Genomic DNA, 23475 nt, shown 5'->3' with positions numbered 1-23475 from the left:
CATGGTTATTTATATCCGTCTTTTTGATCGCATGTTATTCCACTTTTTGTTTGGCGGTATGATAATAAAGCGTTGTTTTTTGCCTCTTTTTTTTTTTTTTTTTTTTTTTTTTTTTACTGAGTTCACTGAAGGGGTTAACTAGTGGGATATATATATATACACACACAAAAAAAACACAGCAGTACATGAATCTAGGCCATGTGAAAACAGACAAATATTCAATATGAATTATACTTCAAAAATATTTTTTTTACAAATTTTTTTCAAAAATTTTTTTTTCATAAAACTTACAGTAATGAAGATTCTTAGCGCATATATTGGCCAATTCATGTGTGCCCATCAACCACGTCAAGGTGATCTCCCTCTGATGGGTCCTACTCTACCATACATGCCACTCTTGGGCCACCAGCCTACAACTATGGACAAAACATGTCACTCTGGGCTAAACCTACAATTTATGGGCAGGTAAAGCTGATTACCGCCATCTGCAAGGTCAATGGGAGGAGTGCAAGATCAGTATGGATGCAGCCACATTATATATATATATATATATATATATATATATATATATATATATATATATATATATATATATAATTTTTACACTATAACATTGCCCCGGGGAATGGGGGGGGCATCATGTTATAGTGTAAGATCGCTGATCTGACAGTTTGCACAGCACTCTGTCAGATCGGCGATCTGACGTGCACAGCTCCTCCAGGCTTCCCGGCGCCTGCTCTGAGCAGGCGCTGTGAAGCCACCTCCCTGCAGGACCCGGATGCCGCGACCTTTTTGGATCCGGGCCTGCTGCAGGGAGGAGGAGGTAAGAGACCTCGGAGCAATGCGATCACATGGCGTTGCTCCGGGGGTCTCAGGAAAGCCTGCAGGGAGCCCCCTCCCTGCGCGATGCTTCCCTATACTGCCGGAACACAGCGATCATGTTTGATCGCAGTGTGCCGGGGGTTAGTGTGCCGGGGATTAATGTGCCGGGGGCGGCCCGTGACTGCTCCTGGCACATAGTGCCGGATGTCAGCTGCGATAGTCAGCTGACACTCGCCCGTGCTCCCCCCGTGAGCGCGGCTGATCGCATATGACGTACTATCCTGTCGGTGGTCATACGGGCCCACCCCACCTCGACGGGATAGTATGTCTAATGACAGAAAGGGGTTAATATTAACAACAACGTGGTGCTCAAAGCAGTTATTTAGACTGTCAGCAGATTTTAGTTTTTAATTTACTTTTGTAATTTATTTTATTTTGCATGTTGTGGCCAACACACTTTCTATGTAATTATAATTTACCACGTCATTGCCGTGTTATATGCAAAGTGCCCAGAACTTTGAAGTCAATGGGTGACCCTATAGAAGATGCACTCCACCATTCAATCATTCAGGAGATCCAACAAAACGATGCATAACTCCATAGACCTTTCCTATTCTGGACCACCTCCCTACGCGCTTCATTCCAAGAAAAGGAAATCAGGGGATCCCCTGATTTCCTTTTCTTGGAATGAAGCGCGTAGGGAGGTGGTCCTGAATAGGAAAGGTCTATGGAGTTATACATCGTTTTGTTGGATCTCCTGAATGGTGGAGTGCATCTTTTATATGGCATCTTCAGGAACGGGTGAGATTGTTCCATACTATATCATGCACTCTTTGTATTGACTTTTGCAAGCACAGTGATAATCAGTGGTACTGATGAATGTCACATTTTGAGCAAGAGTATACGGGTACAAGCAGCAGCATTGGTATATATTTTCCTTCAGTTATATTGCTGAGTTCTGATAAAGACATGCTAGCTGAATAAGCAGTTGTGAATTGGAGAGCTTCATTCTGCTTTTAGTACCATTATCTTGATTTCTTTTAGTATTAGATAATCGTTTGACCAATTGTTGGTAATACACATGTTTGTCTATGCGTGTTGTCATGTCATTTTAATAGGTATATTAAATGTTATGTTCTAGGTCCCTTTAGTGTGCTATTTATCTTGAATTTGTGGGCACCCCCCTTTTCCTTTTTGAGTTTGGTTGGTTTTCAACCTTCTGCTTATTTCTATCAATGGGTGATCATGTCTGTGGAAAGCTTTTTTTTTCTTTTTTTTGTACCACTGGCTGGTCCTGGCCACATCTGGTTGTTCCAACCCGGCCTTTGAATCAAGACAGCCAAAGGACTGAAAGCAATGGTCGATAGGCCGGACCATGTGGCCGCCCAACTTTCTGATGTCACGGCTATCCTCACGATGCTCATTGCAGTAAATATAATGACGATGGAGGAGGGAGCAGGCTCCTTCTTTCACCAGTCAGCGTGTGCGATTGAGACATATGTTAATTAGTGATAAGCGAATGTGCTCAGATAAGGTGTTGTCCGAGCATGGTCCTGTGCTAACCGAGTGACTTTGGCGTACACAAAAAATATGTTTAGAGTTCCCTTGGCTGCATATCTCGCTGTTGTTAGTCACAACACATGCAGGGAATGATTAACAAACAGGCTATCCATGCATGTGTTGTGGCTTTCGAGCAGCCGCGTACGCCGAAGTCAGTCTGGTAGCATACCCAGATAACTCCTTATCCGAGCACGTTCGCTCATCACTCACGTTAATACTTTGCTTCAGTTGTGTGATGCATAAGTGCACTGAGGGAACTGGAGCGAGGTGTGTTTTTGCTATATGTATCATTGTGTGTCTTGTGTATAAGGAACTTTGTGACTGCTCATACTGCATATAGGGGGACAATTTGTGGGCTCATATTAGATGCACCAGGGGGTGTTAGTATATTTAATTATGTTCACTATTAAGAAATTCAGTTAATATAAAATTTTAATATTGACCAGAATTCATTCTAGCCTAATGTTTCCACCCTCCACAACGTTGACGGTCTCACGTAGCCCCTCGAGAAAATGTATTGCCCACCCCTGATCTATTGTATACTATGCTACCCTGACTTCCCTTACTGGGGAAGATAACTGGCAGAACAGATTGGTGGCAGAGTATCTCTGCTGATGACTTCCCTCTCGCTATACCACACATGAACCAGCTGACTCAGACTGTATTTGGGGGGTTGGGATGAATACATTGAGCAAATGTTAGGCCAACAGCTGCTCTCTAACTTCTATGGATATAACCTAAAACTCTACACCCTTCAATTTATTCAGCTCCTAAGATGCATCTTGGGTTTAGTGAACAGTAGCATCTCTACATTTAGTTGATGATCACACAAAAGGGATTGTCCAGCTTTAAGCGAAATTGCAACAAATCTGGAAATAAACGAGTAATAGCAGAAGATTTGGAGGTCATACTGTCCTGAAAAAGTGATCCTTTGTACCCTCCCTTCACATATTGACTGATTCCCTCCCGCAGAATTGTCTGTCCTTTCCTGTATTACCAATACTTCTGTGTCTTGATATTGACTACAAGTATATATTTCATGTAGATTCTTTTTTTCTTTTCATCATGTTCATTTGTTTCAGAGAGAAGATGATGAGGAAGTCCAGGCATTGAAAAAGAAGTTAAAATACTGGCAGCGGTTGCGGCATGACCTTGAGAGAGCGCGGTTACTTATTGAACTTATCCGAAAAAGGGAAAAGTTAAAACGTGAACAGGTACTACTTCTCTATTCCATCTACCCCTCGGATGATTGTACGTCCGGTGCTACTTGATGTGTGCACACGCGAGTCTGTAGTTTCACCTGATGTTTTTCTTTCTATGTCCGTAGTCCCCCATGTACGCAGCATATATCAACACTGTCCTGTTGACATGTTTTCCCCACTGTGTAGAAAAGTGTGGCTACCATGCTTTTTTTGTGTGTGCTTGCATTTGTATACAATATTTATGTGCTTTAGAATCTTTTTTGAGACTCATTTGCCAAGGACGAGTGGCTTAAAATACAAGAGTTCTCAAAGATTGATGTAAAGTAAGGGTCTAAAACTGCACCAAATTTTTCATCCTGCATGAACCACAGTTATAACATTGGCGCCTCTTCACAAACATTCTAGTCGAACATTACTCTGCCCCAACGTGTCGTCTTTGTTATTTCTCCACCAAGATTCTCTTCCTCTAGGTTCTATCAGAGTGATGCTTTTCTGCTTCGGGCTAGGTGTGGGACTCTAGCGTGCTATAGGTTCATTACTGGCATCTATCAAATACCCCATCCTCTCTTCACGTAGGACGTTCAGTTTGTAATATTCCTTGTTCCTTAGGTTAAAGTTGAGCAGGTGGCTATGGAGCTGCAGTTGACACCACTGACAGTAATACTGCGATCGCTGCTCGAACAACTGCAGGAGAAGGATCCAGCTCACATATTTGCACAGCCCGTGAATCTTTCCGAGGTGGGTGTATGCGGCTGATGCCTGATAGATAATGTGTACTAGCCTGCTTCCACCCCTACACATAATCTCGTCTCAGAGTAAAACGTATGTTTCTGATGAGCCTTTCACAACATATTTCTTCAAGGTTCCTGATTATTTGGATCACATCAAACATCCCATGGACTTTTCTACCATGAAGAAACAGTTGGAGGAGCAGAGGTACCCAAATCTAAATGCGTTTGAAGAGGACTTCAATCTCATCATTGAGAACTGCATGAAGTATAATGCCAAGGACACCATGTTCTATCGTGCTGCCGTTCGGTTGAGGGATCAAGGCGGTGTTTTGTTAAGGCAAGCAAGGCGAGATGCCAACGCCGTTGGTTTTGATGAAGAGACGGGGATACATTTGCCAGAACCACCAAAAATTGAACCACCACCACAGTTCTCGTGGGAAGATGGTAAGGGTTTTTTTTTTTTGTATGTTAATGCATGTTTTCTAATCTTGTAGTAGTTTAACCCTAAGGATATGCTGGGGATTTGGAGCTTTATAACAGTAAAATCGAGCTCCATTTCACTTAAGGATATACTAATAAAACTATCAGCACATGTTTGACCAATTTAGACTGAATTGAATTCTGTGCAGGCGGCAGGATGAGCCACAATATCAGTCACCAGCTGGAGATCTGAATTGAGGTTTGACTGTATTTTATGTGTTATACCGGTGTAGCTGGGAAATACAGTGGTGAATAGGAATTTTTAGTTATCTGACTTTTTCCTTACTTTCTGCAGTTGATAAGCTGCTGAATCCTAGTAATCGTGTCCACATGCCCTTGGAAGAACAACTGAAAGAGATGCTGGAGAAACTAGACTTGACTTATGCTATGAAATCAAGTGGATCTCGAAGTAAACGCTTAAAATTGTTAAAGAGGGAGATTAGTAATGTACGGCTGTTACTGTCACAGCAGCATGTTCAGCCCCCACAGATAGAATCTGGCATTGGAAGCTTCGAAGAGGAGAACGGGTCAATAGTGGAGAACGATGGCGAAGAAGATGGTAAGATGCTGCTGTCTTTTAACTGTAGCTGGCTTTTTGTCATATTGGATGGGCATCTCAAATAAGGCCTTATTCACACGTCCATGTTGCATAGATGTATTGTATTCGTTTTTTTTCACTGACGCAACATGCCCATTATGATCTGTGATTTTTTCATGGACAGTGTCCATGCAAAACCTGCGGAGACATGTCCGTGTTTTTTATTGGCATCACAGATTGAATGGGACAATGCAAGTCTGTATTTACACACTGACATGTGAATGAGGCCTTAGGGTAGGTGCACATGGGCCATAAAATCTGTGAATGTTTAGAGATCTAATCAGGTCTTCCTCCTGCAGATTTTTACAGAAATATTCACCATAAATCCAACCCTTGTGCATCAAGCTGGTTTTCTGACAGTATAAAATAGAACAAATTAAATTCCCCTTGCTGAATACCATTTTGTGAGGTGTTTTTGTAATTTTGTAATACATTCTATTAGTAATGTGTCATTTAAAGGGAACCTTTTACCTCGTTTTGCCGCTATAAGATGCAGCCACTGCCTTTCAGGGCTTATCTACAGCATTCTATAATGCTGTAGATAAGCCCCCTATCTGACCTGAAAGAGGAAAAAAAAGCTTTAATATACTCACCCGGGGGAGGTCTGGTCCGATGGGTGTCGCAGGTCCCGGGTCCGGCACCTCCCATCTTCATGCGATGTCTTCATCCTGCTTGCTTCGTGCTGCACTCCTGTTCCGGCGTACTGATCTGTCCTGTTGAGGGCAGAGAAAAGTACTGCAGTGTCCAGGTGCTGGGCTTCTTTTGCCTTTCCCAGTGCCTGCGCCCTGCAGTACTTAGCTCTGCCCTCAACAGGGCAGACCAGTACGCAGGAGCGCAGCACAAAGCAAGCAGGATGACGACGTCGCATGAAGGTGGTAGGTGCCGGACCCGGACCTGCGACACCCATTGGACCGGACCGCTTCCCCCCCGGTGAGTATAATCTAACTTGTTTTTCCTTCTCTTTCAGGTTGGACCGGTGGGTTATCCTACAGCATTACAGAATGCTGTAGATAAGCCCTGAAAGGCAGTGGCCGCATCTTGTATTGGCAAAACGAGGTGACGGGTTCCCTTAAATGTAGCTGTAAATCTACGTAGATCATGTTTAGAAGAAATCTGCAAATCAAGTGAGAAAATGGTGTGGGGTGCTAGGTTGTCAGGGCTATGGACTGCTGTGACCACTGGGGAAATGGAAGGGCTTACACTGACTACACTTTGAGCAGGAAGATAGCTGTCAATTCTGGGGGTTTTGGGTGATTTGGAGGGGATCGGTGGCTGTGAAAACCGGAAAAATAAAATGGCTTAGGCCACGTGCACAAGTTCAGTATTTGGTCTGTACGTTATATCAGTATGTGTAAGCCAAAATCAGAAGGAACAACCCGAGGAAAAGTATAATAGAAACACGTCACCACCCCTGTATTTCTCACCCACTGGTTTTTGGATTACAAATACTGAAATTAAAAACTGATTAAATTCTGAACCTGTGAATGTAGCCTAACTTTAATTCTTTATTAATAAAATTAAATCATAAGTGATATTTTAAAGTCACACAATTAGTTTTGATTAAAAACCTAGTTAACATCTCACAGAACTAGAGCTTGTTAGTGTAGTTCAGTTATTTGTTAACCCTATATTAATAATAATTTAAGGTGTGCAATGAGGTGTCCCAATTCTGACATAGTTGTTTCCTAAATCAGACTGTTGCGGTGTCAGAAGTGAGACCCCTTATTGCACCTGAATATATTCTTAATATAGGGCTAACCAAATAATTGTCAGTGTAGTTCAATGTCTAGGCTGTGAGACGTTAACTAAGTTTTCAATCAAACTAATTGTGTGACGGAACTTTTAGGCTGTGTGCACACTTTGCGGCGTGCTCTGCGGGTTCTCCCTCAGCGGAATTGATAAATCTGCAGGGCAAAACCACTGCGGTTATCCCTGCAGATTTATCGCGGTTTGTTCCGCGGTTTCCGCTGCGGGATTACTCCTATACTATTGATGCTGCATATGCAGCAATATGCAGCATCAATAGTAATGTTAAAAATAATAAAAATTGGTTATACACACCCTCTGATGTCCGGATCTCCTCGGCGCTGCACGCGGCGCTCCGGTTCCAAAGATGCTGTGCCGAGAAGGACCTTCGTGACGTCATGGTCATGTGACCGTGGCGTCATCACGGTCATGTGACCGCGACGTCACCGCAGGTCCTGCTCGCACAGCAACTGAGACCGGACGGCCGCGTGCAGCGCTGAGAGGTGAGTATAGCATCATTTTTTATTTTAATTCTTTTTTTTTTACACTATTTATGCTTCCCAGGGCCTGGAGGAGAGTCTCCTCTCCTCCACCCCGGGTAGCAACCGCACATTATCTGCTTACTTCCTGCAACGTGGGCACAGCCCCATGCGGGAAGTAAGCGGATCAATGCATTTCTATGTGTGCAGAATCGCTGCGATTCTGCACAAAGAAGTGACATGCTGCGGGTTGTAAACCGCTGCGTTTCTGCGCGGTTTTTCCCGCAGCATGTGCACAGCGGTTTGCGGTTTCCATAGGGTTTACATGTTAATGTAAACGCTATGGAAACTGCTGCGGACCCGCAGCATCAAAATCGCCGCGGATCCGCGGTAAAAACCGCAAAGTGTGAACATGGCCTTAAAATTCATTCATAAAGGTGATAGTTTAATAAATTACTCCAATTGGATTAGACAGTGAATTATAATATTGGGGATAACTATAAAACCAACCATTCAGTGAAGTGACCTTACTCCGACTACTCTGGGGGCAGGAAGACCGCTGTGACTTTTGGGGGAGGTGGGAGGGATCTGTGACTGTGACCACTAGGGAACAGCAGGGCTTACTCCGACTACTCTGGGGGCAGGAAGACTGCAGTGACTCATGGGAGCATTGGCTGCGATAATTGGGGAAATTATTTAGGTGCCTACTGCTGGAGATATAAGGGGCGTTTAAAATGGCGTACCAATAGATACATATTTTTTTTATAGGATGCTAAAAATAAATTTGAATTAAGAAGTTTTTTGACCCGGCTGTGCAGAATTTAACAATTTTTGTGGCCTCAATTGGGAAAGAAAATGTTGCTTTTCAACTTACATTAAACAATGTCTTTTCTAAGCTTGTTTTGGTTTTATGCCACACTTCTCCAGTCCTCTATTTCTGGGACAGATTGCTCTCTGACATGACCAATGTTACCCCTATTAGCACTCGTGTTCTCTTGTCCTCTCTTGATACAATGCTAGTAAAGAACGGACCTGCTGTATATACAAATGCTTGTCTCTATAACAGAATCTCCGACTGCAGTTCGCTTCTGAAATTGTTGGAGAATTACTTATACTTCACTTTTAGGATTGAAAGCGTTTGTATAGAGTTTGTCAAATAGCTTCTCTCCATAAATTAGGGAATAACTTATTGCCTGCCACGGGTATGATCACCTTGACCCCCACTGACCCAAAGAACGAGGATGCTTGAAATGACTGAGCTCTGTACTGACTATGGCAATCCCATAGCGAACGAGTAAGGCACAGCAGCACATGCTGGACATCCTCTCCATTTTTAGAGTTCTCTGAGTTGGTGGGGGTCAACCCTTTAAGATTTTATGTATCCTTTTTTTTTTTTTATTACACATGACCTACTGTAACTAGTTTATACTTCTATCTCTAGAAAAATGCTTTACTACTGTGATACTGTTAGTAGTATATGACCTGTCTGTGACAGCCTAAAAAGATATGGCCCCTAAGCTGGTTCTGATGGGAGAGATTGTAACTCTTGCCTTCCTTTCTTCTTTGAACTGATTTATGACCAGAGTTCATCTCAACATCTCGTTATAAATCATTGGTGTGGAGTTCTCAAAAAGGAAGGTAAGTGTTAGTCTCTCATGAGAACTTGCTCACTGATCGACACTCTGATAACTCATGCTGCAGTCAGCAATAGACTGCAGCACAGGGGCTACAGAAGAAACTGCCAATTTTCAATGATACACAATTGCAACAATAATTTTTTTTTAGGCCATAAAAACCATATTTTTGGTCTATAAGACGCACCTAGGTTTTAGAGGAGGAAAATAGAAAAAAAAATGAGTAAAATGTGGTCGATTCCATATTAATATCCCCAATTCTGGTACATAACTCTCTTTATCTAACCCAGGTATGCACGGGCCCCCTCATCCCTATCCTTAAATAAATTTTTATTTTAGTTTTTTTTTTTTGAATGGGGCAAAATGTGAGTGATTCGGACTTTTTTTAATTTTAAGACTCCCCCCCCACCCCCCCCACCCCTTTTTTACACGCTTCAATAGACTCCGTAGGAGACTTGAAGATAAAGCTTTTGCTACACAAAGCTAAAATGACCATCTGCTATGAGCACTGACCACTGGGCGGCGCTCATGGCAGATCGGCTATGACAACCACAGGGGTCTCCTGCAGACCCCTTGTTGTCATGCCAACCCATCAGCAACCCGCGATCATGTGACGGGGGCCGATGGGCGTGGTTTGACGCACTTCTGGTGCATGCATGTTAAATAGTGTGTGTGTACACGCACGCACACACATTATATACTGAAGTAGGTGGAGCTGGGGGAGCAGTCCAGCTCTAAGAATATGAACAGTGCCATAGCAAACCATGGGATCCAATCTGTTCCCACATCAGTTTCCCTCTACCGTTTCAACTGCCACATTAGAAGGGGCTGGATAAATTGAAACAAGCACTTAGTGTAAATGTGAACAGTATAAATATTATGTATTGGCATAAAAGAAAATGCTACATCTAATTGATTTGAACCCCTAAATAGTGTGAAAAAATAGCATAAAATAAGGCCTCTTACAGCTACATCAGACAAAACAAAATAAGTTGCGCAAATAAATGTGGAGAGGCGAAAACACAAAAAATAAAGTTGCTATTAAGGCTGTCTCAGCCGTGGTCATTAAGGCCGGGGACCCACGATCTGGAAAGCACTGTCATCTATTGAACGCAGGTGAATCTGCATGTGTTCACTGAACCGTGCGGATTCACCACATCTAATGCATACTATTGATGTCATTTCTCTTGCAAAGACTCGTGTCTCTGCAAAAGAATTTGCCATGCTGCGGTCCGGAAAGACACGCTGCATGTCCGTCTCCATGGGTGAGCCACATGTGTTTGTGGTCGCATAGTAGACATCAAACCCACAGCAACTCCGGATCATGGGCACATACTAGTAATGAGCGTGTGTACTCGTTGCTCGGGTTTTCCCGCGCACGCTCGGGTGGTCTCCGAGCTATTATCCAGCTTGATTACATGTGGGGATTCCCTAGCAACCAGGCAACCCCCAGATGTACTCAGCCTGGCTAGCAGCTGTAAATCACTCAGCTGCCATGATGAAAACTAAATCTCTGAGCAGTCATAAATACTCAGAGACCACCTGAGCGTGCTCAGGAAAACGCGAGCCACGAGTACACACGCTCAACGAGCACATACCCTTAGGGGTTAAGGCATGTTTCTGCTCTCTGTTGTGCTTACATGAATCTCCCAAACTGTCAGGCGTCCAAGAGCGATGACTAGGTGTATTCAGATTTTTTTTGTTTTTGTTTCAACCCCTTAGTGACGGAGCCAAATTTTTAAAATCTGTCCAATGTCACTTTGTGGTAATAACTCTGGAACGCTACAAAAAAATCCCAGTGATTTTGAGATTGTATTTTTCGTGACACATTATACTTTGATAATGGAAAATTTAGGTTGATATTTTTTATAAATAAAGACAAAACATATCAGAAATTTGAGAAAAATGTTAAAATTAGCAATTTTCAAACTTAAAATTTTTATCCCTTTAATCTAGATAGTCATACCACAGCAAACCATTAATAAATAACATTTCCCTCACGTCTGCTTTACATCAGCACCATTTGTAAAATGTTATTTTATTTTGTTTGCATTTTAGAAGGTTTAAAAATGTAGCAGCAATTTTTCATTTTTTCAAGAAAATTTACAACATTTATTTTTTAGGGACCTGTCCAGGTTTGAAGTGACTTTGGTCCCATATATTGGGGAACCCCCCAAAGTGATACCATTTTAAAAACACTATCCCTCAACATATTGAAAACTGTTGTCAGGTGGTTTATTAACCCTTCAGGTGCTTTTCAGGAATTAATACAAAGTGGCATGACAGAAATGAAAAATGTGTATTTTTACAATCTGAATGCCGCTAACTTCTGAACAGGTTACTTCAGCCAGCTGACTCTAAGCTACTAGGTAATGAATTGTCATGACAAACATTAGGACCACAGAACCATGATCTGAGGGCACCAGTTGGGATAAATAGGAAGCCCCACACTGTTAACCATTTATATGATGTAGTCACTATTGAGAGTAGCATCTAAGGGTTAAACAGATTTGGACGGTGCAAACACTGATCGTGGCTGATGCAGCAAGTTGTCAGCTATAGTGTACAGCCGGCAGCTGCTGGATTGTCACCTGTATGGGGAGGCTATTCCATTATATCTCAGGTCAGTTAAGACATATTGGCCATCATTAAGGGGTTAATCTTGTGTGTCAGATTACTGGCTTTGTTAACCCTATGTAGTGCAACAAGCCATAGAAAAGGCATGAAATGTTCAGCCCTGCAATAATGCATGATTGCTCACAAAAGGAAAACAGTAATTTGGCTGTTATATTTTTTTCTTCCCCTGAAGTCCTTTCTTTGCGCTATCCTCCTTATTCTTTTTGTTGTGGCACCAAAGCATCATTTCCAGGGACCTGTTTGAGAAGCGTGTTGTTTGATAATGCGATGCCCATGTCCAGCAGCTGTTCACTTGCATCCTATTGTGCTCACATCTTCAGCTAGCAATGAATGGGCCATATGTTGTACCCTTCAGCCCAATTTGGTAAGCCATGAAGGGGCGTATCTGTTTCTTTTTTTTTTTCTAAGTGAGCTCCAGGAACCCTGCAATACAACATGGTGTGCTCAGTGGATCATTTCCCACTAATGTCTTGGTTTTGCTCCTACACTTGGGTTATATTGACCTGTGGATTCTGACTGTTTGCTTTTTATTTTAACATTTTCCTAGCAAAGTACTTTTTTATACAAATACAGTAGTGGAAGACTATCCTCAAACTCAGCCGTGTCATCTGTAGAGGGTTAGATTCTTGCATCAATTGAGTAAACCTTTTCAGTTTTGCCTGCTGTACTTTAGCCTTGATTGTTCAATTCGTGTATGGTGCTTGCTTTATATATTTAAAAAAATAAACTAACTATATATATATATATATATATATATATATATATATATATATATATATATATATATATATATATATATATATATATATTTTATTTTATTATTGTGCTCACCATCAGCTCTTCAAGATTGTTTTCTTACGGCTTCATACTTGGGCAAAAAACTACTGTTGGTGCACCTGCAAAGACTTGAATGCTTTAGAGCATGTAAGTGCTGCTCTGAAACAAGCCATTTCATTGTATCTGGCCAGTTTCAGTTCCTCTGCGCTTCTCCAATACCATCAACTTGAACTGTCAATCTTAAAGGGAAGGTGCCGCATTTTATTTTTTGTATTAAACATGATTGTTTATATAAACAACTATTTTTAATACAAATTTACATTTTTTAACTTTAACATTTTTTTTTTATTATTATTTATTTATTTATTTTTTTCAGCCACTGTGCGCCGCCATTTTGCATTGCAGGAGTGTAAGTGTAGCTGCACGACACTTACACTCTGCAAATACGGCAGCCCTGGGCGTAGAGATCTGCGGTCGGCATCCGACCCTATACTTTGCATTGAGCTGCTCCCTGCTGTGATCTGGCCACGCCCCCTGAGCCGTCCACATCACAGCAGAGGCAGGAGATAGGTGCCATCTTTCTGGAGCTCACAATGCATCTGTGAGCTCCACTTGAGAGCCCTGCTGTTATAGGAGGAGGAGGAGACCAAGGACGGCACAGGAGGGAGAAAGGAGCAGCGTCTGCAGCAGTGAAGTAATATCAGTGGGGGAGGGGGAGAGGTAATCCTATCCTTTGTGATGCTGACCCTGAGCAGTGTATCTCCTCCCATGTGTGTTACTGTGCTGACTGTGTATCTAATCCTCTCCTGTGTGATGCTGTCTGCTGAGCCATGTATCTAATTCTACCCTGTGTGATTCTGTGCTGAGACATGTATTTAATCCTCTCTTGTGGGATACTGTGGGCTGAGCCGTGTATCTAATCCTACCCTGTGTGATACTGACAGAGCTGTGTATCTAATCCTCTCCTGTGGGATACTGTGCTGAGCCGTGTATCTAATCCTACCCTGTGTGATACTGACTGAGCTGTGTATCTATTCCTACCCTGTGTGATCCTGTGCTGAGACGTGTTATCTAATCCTCTCCTGTGTGATACTGTGTGCTGAGCCGTGTGTCTAAGCCTACCCTGTGTGATACTGTCTGCTGAGCCGTGTATCTAATCCTACCCATATCCTCTCCTGTGTGATAATTTGCTGCGATGTGTATCTAATCCTCCCCTGTGTGATCCTGACTGCTGAGCCGTGTATCTAATCCTGTCCTGTGTGAATACTGACTGAGCTGTGTATCTAATTCTATCCGGTGTGAAACTGACTGCTGAGCTGTGTATCTAATCCTCCTATGTGATACTAACTGCTGGGCCGTGTATCTAATCCTCTCCTATGCACTCCTCTCCCCCCTGTTATGTGTGATCTATATGGCGGTATTATGTGTGATCTATATGTTGGTATGTGAGATCTACAGTACAGACCAAAAGTTTGGACACACCTTCCCATTTAAAGATTTTTTTCTGACTATGAAAATTGTACATTCACACTGGAGGCATGAAAACTATGAATTAACACATGTGGAATTATATACTTAATAAAAAAGTGTGAAACAACTGAAAGTATGTCTTATATTCTAGGTTCTTCAAAGTAGCCACATTCAAAAGCTTTGACGACTGTTTTGCACACTCTTGGCATTCTCTTGATGAGCTTCAAGAGGTAGTCACCAGGAATGGTATTCCAACAATCTTGAAGGAATTCCCAGAGATGCTTAGCACTTGTTGGCCCTTTTGCCTTCACTCTGCGGTTCAGCTCACTCCAAACCATCTCGATTGGGTTCAGGTCTGGAGACTGTGGAGGCCAGGTCATCTGGCGTAGCACCCCATCACTCTCCTCCTTGGTGAAATAGCCCTTACACAGCCTGGAGGTGTGTTTGGGGTCATTGTCCTGTTGAAAAATAAATGATGGTCCAACTAAACGCAAACCTGATGGAATAGCATGCCGCTGCAAGATGCTGTGGTAGCCATGCTGGTTCAGTATGCCTTCAATTTTTAATAAATCCCCAACAGTGTCACCAGCAAAGCACCATCACACCTCCTCCTCCATGCTTCACGGTGGGAACCAGGCATGTAGAGTCCATCCGTTCACCTTTTCTGCGTCGCACAAAGAAACGGTGGTTGGAACCAAAGATCTCAAATTTGGACTCATCAGACCATAGCACAGATTTCCACTGGTCTATTGTCCATTCCTTGTGTTCTTTAGCCCAAACAAGTCTCTTCTGCTTGTTGCCTGTACTTAGCAGTGGTTTCCTAGAAGCTATTTTACCATGAAGGCCTGCTGCACAAAGTCTCCTCTTAACAGTTGTTGTAGAGATGTGTCTGCTGCTAGAACTTTGTGTGGCATTGACCTGGTCTCTAATCTGAGCTGCTGTTAACCTGTGATTTCTGAGGCAGGTGACTAGGATAAACTTATCCTCAGAAGCAGAGGTGACTCTTGGTCTTCCTTTCCTGGGGCAGTCCTCATGTGAGCCAGTTTCTTTGTAGCGCTTGATGGTTTTTTGCCACTGCACTTGGGGACATTTTCAAAGTTTTCCCAATTTTTCGGACTGACTGACCTTCATTCCTTAAAGTAATGATGGCCACTCGTTTTTCTTGCCTCCTTTCTTCTTGCCATAATACAAATTCTACCAGTCTATTCAGTAGGACTATCAGCTGTGTATTCACCAGACTTCTGCACAACACAACTGATGGTCCCAACCCCATTTATAAGGCAAGAAATCCCACTTATTAAACCTGACAGGGCACACCTGTGAAGTGAAAACCATTCCCGGAGACTACCTCTTGAAGCTCATCAAGAGAATGCCAAGAGTGTGCAAAGCAGTCATCAAAGCAAAAGGTGGCTACTTTAAAGAACCTAGAATATGACATAATTTCAGTTGTTTCACACTTTTTTGTTAAGTATATAATTCCACATGTGTTAATTCATAGTTTTGATGCCTGTGTGAATGTACAATTTTCACAGTTACGAAAATACAGAAAAATCTTTAAATGAGGTGTGTCCAAGCTTTTGGTCTGTACTGTATATGGTGGTGTTATGTGTGAAGTATATGGCGGTATTATGTGTGAAGTATATGGCGGTATTATGTGTGAAGTATATGGCGGTATTATGTGTGATCTATATGGCGGTATTATGTGAGAACACTATGGCGTAGTTGTTTGCGATCTATATGATGGTATTATGTGAGAACTATAGGACAGTATTATGTGTGATCTGTATGACGGTATTATGTGAGAACACTATGGCAGTATTATCTTCAGAAAGGGGACCCATTCTAGGGTGGTCCTGGCTGAGCAGCTGCACACGGGTCTGGGGTAATAGAAGGGGCAGCATGACCTCCAGTTAGGTGCAGTCAGGGGAAGGCTGGTGAGGCAGCTGAAGAGAGACGTCTCATGTTTATCATTACTATATGGCTACATTTCCCCCCAGCGTCACCCCAGACTGCGCCTGTTGCCTCGCTTTCACACATCGCCAGGACAGGATGGAGAAGACAGGATCTGAGGAGGGGAATGGGGTCTGCATGCAAAGTCTGGATGAGAACAGGCCATCAATCCACAGAAATGTTTCCTGGATTTTTGTGAAGCCTCCCATAGACCAGCACACTGCTCTCCTGAAATACTCTGTGCTGCTGTCACCCTGCTCCCTCCACCACATATCTCCCAGAATCCTTGCTGCCTGCCATCCTCGGTGACTGTCTACTTGTCAGTATAACTTTCCATCACCAACAAAATGGTTTCTCACTGTGTTCACAGCCATGTCAGCAGACTCCGCCCATAATTACTGCAGTGCAGTAATGTGAACTAGTTGTACACTAGGTTTTTGTCAAATTTCATTAGCTGCTCCCCCTAGTGTTTAAAAGTGGAAATGCCAAACCTTTTAAAATTATTTTTCATATTTTACTAAATTATAAACAAACTAGATGGTGGCCCGATTCTAACGCATCGGGTATTCTAGAATATGTATGTCCACGTAGTATATTGCACAGCCCAAGTAGTACGCTGCACAGCCCACGTAGTATATTGCCCAGTCACGTAGTATATTGCCCAGTCACGTAGTATATTGCCCAGTCACGTAGTATATTGCCCAGTCACGTAGTATATTGCCCAGTCACGTAGTATATTGCCCAGTCACGTAGTATATTGCCCAGTCACGTAGTATATTGCCCAGTCACGTAGTATATTGCCCAGTCACGTAGTATATTGCCCAGTCACGTAGTATATTGCCCAGCCACATGTGTCACAGGTTAAAAAATAAACATATACTCACCTTCCGAGGGTACCCTTGCAGTTCTGTCGCCTGTGTGCGGTGCAGGCAGCAGCTTCCAGTCCCAGGGTGTGATGACGTCGCGGTCACATGACCGTGACGTCATGGCAGGTCCTTCTCGCACACCATCCTTCGCACCGGAACCTGTCGCTTGCATGGAGCGGTCACTGGAGCGTCGCGAGGAGCGGGAAAGGCGGAGGAAGGTGAGTATACATATAATGATTTTTATTTTTTTTAAATTATTTTTAACATTAGATTGAGGCATAGGCAGCATCAATAGTAAAAACTTGGTCACACAGGGTTAATAGCGGCGGTAACTGAGTGAGTTACCCGTGTCATAACGCGGTCCTTTACCGCTGGCATTAACCCTGTGTGAGTCGTGACTGCGGGGAGTATGGAGCGGGCGCCGGGCACTGACTGCAGGGGAGTAGGGAGGGACTAATCGGACTGTGGCCGTCGCTGATTGGTCGCGGCAGCCATGACAGGCAGCTGGCGAGACCAATCAGCGACTTGGATTCCATGACCGAGGCCGCGACCAATGAATATCCGTGACAGAAAGAAAGACAGAAGGACAGACAGAAAGACGGAAGTGAGCCTTAGACAATTATATAGTAGATTATAATATTTTTTAAGAAAATTTAAACATTAATTCTTTAAGTTTTTTCAATCGCTGGAAATTTTTATTTTTATGGCACCTTCCCTTTAAGGAGCGCATTGCCCCTGGCCAGCATTATGGCCAGAAAGCTGAGGAGCAATGTACTCTACTTTAAAATAAATCAATAAATACAACCCCTGTGTGAAGAGAACTTTTCACCAGTTTGAGCATGTTACACTGGCCACATTATGGATTAGTAGCTGCACAGCTAAGCAAAGGGTTTTATTTTATAATTACTCCTTTGTTCATCCGTTGTGGAAATATAAGCTTGCAAAATTTAGGTTATAATTAATGTAAAGTTTAACTTGGTGTTGCCAGTTTTGTCTTTGGGTGTGTGCACTCCTTCCCTTGCAGGAGGTTGACCAATTATAAGCAGGCAGGGGCAAATAAAGTACACCCTCCTCCTCACACTGATCTTATCCGCTTCTGTGTAGAGACTGAGCAGAGCGGAGTTATGCATCATCACCAGCACTTCCAGATCTCATCCTCCTGATATTGGCTCTTACCCCTCCCTCTACGCTAATTACTGTGAGATGAGACCTGCCAATGATGGGTAACTTGGCTCTCTCTGTATCATGCACTTTTTTTTTTTTTTTTTTTTTTTAAATCAAATACTTATTATTAAAGAAAGCAGAAAGGATAACATTACATACATAAGCATGCATTAGAGTACACATGATAATACTTTCCCCATTTTTTAATAAATGTAAATACACCAAACACCTCCCTCCCCCCCTCCAATAACAAGAAAACCTCCCCCCCCCCTCCCCCCCCCCCCCCGTCACGCTTCTACAATCCTTATCCATGTACTACAAAGTTGTACACTCTTTTATAACCCTAATATCCTATTTTTGACGAGTTCTGCGGAAGCCAATCTGGGAAAGTCCAACCAGCTCCCCCAGACATTCTCGTAGTGGTTCATCGTGCCTCTTTTCATGTATACGCTTCGCTCCATAGGGATTGCAAAATTTACTCTATTTACAAATTTCTTCTAGTAGGAGGATTTTCATCTAACCAGTTCAATGTGATAGTCTTCCGTGATAGTCTTCTTTGCAACTTAAAGCAGTCTGGCTATTGCTAGCCTACCCCGTTCATCCGACTCCACCTCCTCTAGATGTCCTAAAATACACGTCAATGGATCTCTGGTAATAGTTGCTTCCGTCACTTTTTCCACTAAATTTAGGACCACAATCCAAAATGCCTGTAATCTTGGACAAGACCATAGCATATGAAGAATCAGTTTAATCCATCGTACGTCTCGGACATCCAGTGTCCGCCCTTAGTCCAGCTTTTTTCATCCACACAGGTGTCCTGTATACCCTATGTATAGTGAATAACTGCAACACCCTCCCAGATTCACTTATAGATATTCTAGGGACATATTGTAAAATCTACTCCCACTGATCATCCGATATGTCTCCCAAATCCCTTGTCCATTTGGATCTAGCCATCAATGGGTGTCTGTCCAAAAACGTATCCAGCAGTCCCCTGTAAACTAGCTATATAAGACCCCTAGTACCCCTCTGTGGACCAAGGGACCAAGTATATTCAACATACTGTCACTCTGTATCACTATCGTTGACTTTCTCCACTGTCTAGAGAATGCGTGTCGCAACTGTAGATGCTAGTAGAACGTAGTATGCTCCAAAGGGAACTCTTTCTTGAGTGTTTTAAATGTGTATCATTCACTTTTTAACAAGGACAAAACAAAGATGGGAATTTTTATAACGGCTTGCTTTTTTTTTTCTTCACATAACACCCCTCTGCTGTTTTTCTACACAGTAGCTGCCAGGGCTGTGGATTCGGTAAGCCACAGTTGCGACTCCGACTCCTGGATTTTATCAGGTTCCAGCTCCGACTCCTTCATAAATGGCCAATTAGTAACAATAAATTTACTGTTGTAAAACATTAACATCGTGCTTATTCAGTTTCTCACCATCATATAAGTAATCAGACCACTTAGAGCAAAAACTATATTTATTAGAATACAATTAGAATATAGCAAATAACTTTTATAAACTTTTCTAAACTCTTGTAAGTAAATATGCAATAAACACTGTTATACAGTTAATAAGAAGAAATCTATAAATTTGTCCTCAGAAAAAGTATTGCTTCTGTCAGATCCTCCTTCATGGATGCCCTCAAATCTGATCTAATTATTTTGAGAGCAGAGAACAACCTCTCTACACTAACTTGGGTTGGTGGCAAAGCAGTAACCACTCGGGCAACATCTCTGACAATGTCAGGATACAGAGGAATCGCTTGTTGCACTGTTATTTTTGATGAACGGTCAAATTTCTCAATTTCTTTTAGTGCACATGAAAAATTCTGCTGAAATGTACTGGCTGTGTTCTTTGATGGGGATGACTCTTCTATGCGGGAACGCTTTGCACGGTTCTTGTGATCCAAATATTTTTCGAAATTAGGGATATAGAATAAATACCGCGCCACAAGGGTTTAAAAAGTATTTTCTAATTAGTACATAGGTTAGTCACCGGTTCGCCTTTTACAAAGCAATTACTGCACGATATGGCAAATATAATAAGCTAGTGTCTAGTCACCTGTCGACTGACACTATCCCCACCTTTAATTAAAATACACCGCAATCAGTGTGTACAACATATATACCTGTTAGGGTAAGTAACTGATGAATCACATACCGTAATGGTCTAGCTAGTGATGTTGCGAGATGGCTCGTAGTAGGTGTACCACCAGGTGCATGCGACAATTCGCGAGAATGGACAGGAAGTCTGTTGGTGAGGATGGTCCTCTATATGATGGCGGTCAGGTAGGCGCACACTGGTTACCACATATCCAACCAGAGGACCTGGTGCCAGTGGACAGTACAGAGCCAGGAACCGTCCCGGCCGGAGGCGATCCTGGTTGTACTGAAAAAAATGGCCGCCGCTGCCAGGCAGCGTGTGACGTCACAGGCCTACGGAGTCTCACTAGGACAAAAAGCAAACCGACGCGTTTCGGAGTGTAACGCACTCCTTCCTCAGGGTTACCGCCCCCAAATGACTGGCTCCATATGTATGACTACACAACAGGCACCCTGCTGCGTGCTCTGTTAACCATGTGCATACCTCCACCCACCATACTACGCCATCATTGTATGTACATTAAACTCATAACCAACTGCAATCACGATATTGTGGCTAGTACATTTACTCCCCGTTACTGCAACATCTCATAGGATCACTTTGTTAATAAAATATTTAAAAGCTCTGCAGAATTATTTGCTCGTCTACCGCTAGAGGGTGCACCTCAATTAAGTAAATTTAAATGACAATGAAACAGGAATGCCATATATTACATATCCAAATCTAAAATACATATTACACGTAGTCAATTTTTATTATACAATAATTAAAACTAATAAAACAAGTCTATACTAGTTAATTGATTCCAAAATATAACAATATAGAACAGAACAAGAAGAATAAAGAAAGAATAAATATAAAAGTACCCTAAACCGGTTTATGAATACACGGCTGTGTTCTGCTCCATAACAGGCCGGTACCATGATATTAGTTAAAATGCGTACAGTTCCAACTCAGTTTAGTCCCTTAGGATATAAACTGTCTAGAGTGAAGATCCATTGGGATTCAAGTCGCGACATTTTCCTGAGAAAATCCCCACCCCTTTTATCTGGACGTACAATTTGAATGCCGCAGAAGGATGTGTCTCTTAGGGATTGCCCATGTTTCTCCCTATAATGGCGAGAGAGTGGATGTCCTACAAACCCCTTCTGTATATTTTTAAAATGTTCCCTAATCCGTACTTTTAGTTGTCGTTTAGTGCGTCCAGCGTACAACTTCTTACATGGGCATTGGATTAAATAAATAACCCCAGCGGTATGACATGATATACAATCCTCAATCGTAAATTGCTTAATTGCATTTGTGTCCAGGAATGTTAATTGTCTTGTTTTCTTAAAAGCGGTGTGCATACAGCCGTAGCACCCCTTACATGGTAAAAAACCCTTCCTAGAGTAATTAGACACTACTAACTCCCCTGCTTTATTTGCGAGGACCATTCGTGTAGTAGGGGCTATGAGGTGTCCTAAGGATTGACCTTTACGATTTATAAATCTAGGATTGCTTGGAAGATACTCCCCTATCACTTTATCCTTCTGTAGGACCGACCAGTGCTTACGCACAATACTGGTGAATTTATTATGTCCACTGTGAAACTGGGTTATAAATGGCAGCTCAAGGATCTGCTGCTGTATATTTGCCGTCACTACTTCAGGGGTAGTATTAGATTTCTGTAATCAGACATCCCTCGGTAGTGAGGCCACTTCCTCCCGTACTTCTTCCAGCATTTGCTTAGAGTATCCTTTATCTAGGAACTGTTGGGTTAGATAATTCGACTCCTCATTATAATCACCCAGATTCGAACAGTTCCTTCGTACCCTGGTATATTGGCTTTTAGGTATGTTTTGTAGCCAAACCGGTAAATGACAACTTGTCATATGGATAAAACTATTGGAGTCTACCTCTTTATGGTAGCACTTAGTGTGAAGCTGACTGTTCTCTACAAAAATCTTCAGGTCTAGGAAATTCACACTGGTTGTACTTCTAGTTGGTGTGAACTCCAGGCCATATTGGTTAATATTTAGACCTGAAATGAAGACACCTAAATCCTCCTGAGTACCTTCCCATATGAAGAGAACATCGTCGATAAAACGACGCCAGATCACTAATCCTGGGTAGAGCTGTCCTTCCTTATTGATATATGTATTCTCCCAGTTAGCGACATAAATATTCGCATAACTGGGCACGAACCGCGTACCCATCGCGGTCCCCCATGTTTGTATATAATAGTCATCTTGATATAAGAGATAGTTGTGCTGTAATATGAACTTGATACACTCAACCCCCCTGGTAGACCCATTATATCAGGGATCAATAGTCTAACGGCCAATTTATCTAGATACGTTGACATCCATTTGCAGAAGTGCATGCGGTTAATACCAGCGTACCTTAAGGATACCGGCCATACACTGGAGGCTTTAACCGAAATCCAGTGGAAAAGTAATTGCATACTAGGTACCCTGGATATCAGATCACTATACACAGTAATAGACCAGGAAAAAGGATGCCAATCAGTCTACCATTCACTTCAGGGCTTAGATGTCTACTCTGAAACACAAATACAGTATATTGTGGAGTGTATCAAGTTCATATAAGAAATAGTTGTGCTGTAATATGAAGATGACTATTATATACAAACATGGGGGACCGCGATGGGAACGCGGTTCGCGTCCAGTTATGCGAATATTTATGTCGCTAACTGGGAGAATACATATATCAATAAGGAAGGACAGCTGTACCCAGGATTAGTGATCTGGCGTCGTTTTATCGACGATGTTCTCTTCATATGGGAAGGTACTCAGGAGGATTTAGGTGTCTTCATTTCAGGTCTAAATATTAACCAATATGGCCTGGAGTTCACACCAACTAGAAGTACAACCAGTGTGAATTTCCTAGACCTGAAGATTTTTGTAGAGAACAGTCAGCTTCACACTAAGTGCTACCATAAAGAGGTAGACTCCAATAGTTTTATCCATATGACAAGTTGTCATTTACCGGTTTGGCTACAAAACATACCTAAAAGCCAATATACCAGGGTACGAAGAAACTGTTCGAATCTGGGTGATTATAATGAGGAGTCGAATTATCTAACCCAACAGTTCCTAGATAAAGGATACTCTAAGCAAATGCTGGAAGAAGTACGGGAGGAAGTGGCCTCACTACCGAGGGATGTCTGATTACAGAAATCTAATACTACCCCTGAAGTAGTGACGGCAAATATACAGCAGCAGATCCTTGAGCTGCCATTTATAAC

General features: G+C 42.4%; 1 protein-coding gene across 4 annotated transcripts in view; it reads left to right on the top strand.

The window, feature by feature from the left end:
- Positions 1-23475, top strand: part of BRD1 (bromodomain containing 1) — a 94381-nt gene that overhangs the window by 21556 nt on the left and 49350 nt on the right. For all 4 annotated transcript variants that reach the window (XM_077264862.1, XM_077264864.1, XM_077264863.1 and 1 more), the window contains exons 4-7: positions 3465-3596; positions 4194-4322; positions 4447-4759; positions 5091-5354. In XM_077264862.1, coding sequence (XP_077120977.1) covers positions 3465-3596; positions 4194-4322; positions 4447-4759; positions 5091-5354 — 838 coding nt within the window. The remainder of the gene's footprint in view (positions 1-3464; positions 3597-4193; positions 4323-4446; positions 4760-5090; positions 5355-23475) is intronic.

Source organism: Ranitomeya variabilis, chromosome 5 (assembly GCF_051348905.1).
Source record: "Ranitomeya variabilis isolate aRanVar5 chromosome 5, aRanVar5.hap1, whole genome shotgun sequence".
In the NCBI taxonomy this organism is placed as follows: Eukaryota; Metazoa; Chordata; class Amphibia; order Anura; family Dendrobatidae; genus Ranitomeya; species Ranitomeya variabilis.
Note: the sequence above shows the minus strand (reverse complement) of the source record. Positions and strands in the feature narration are given on the sequence as shown.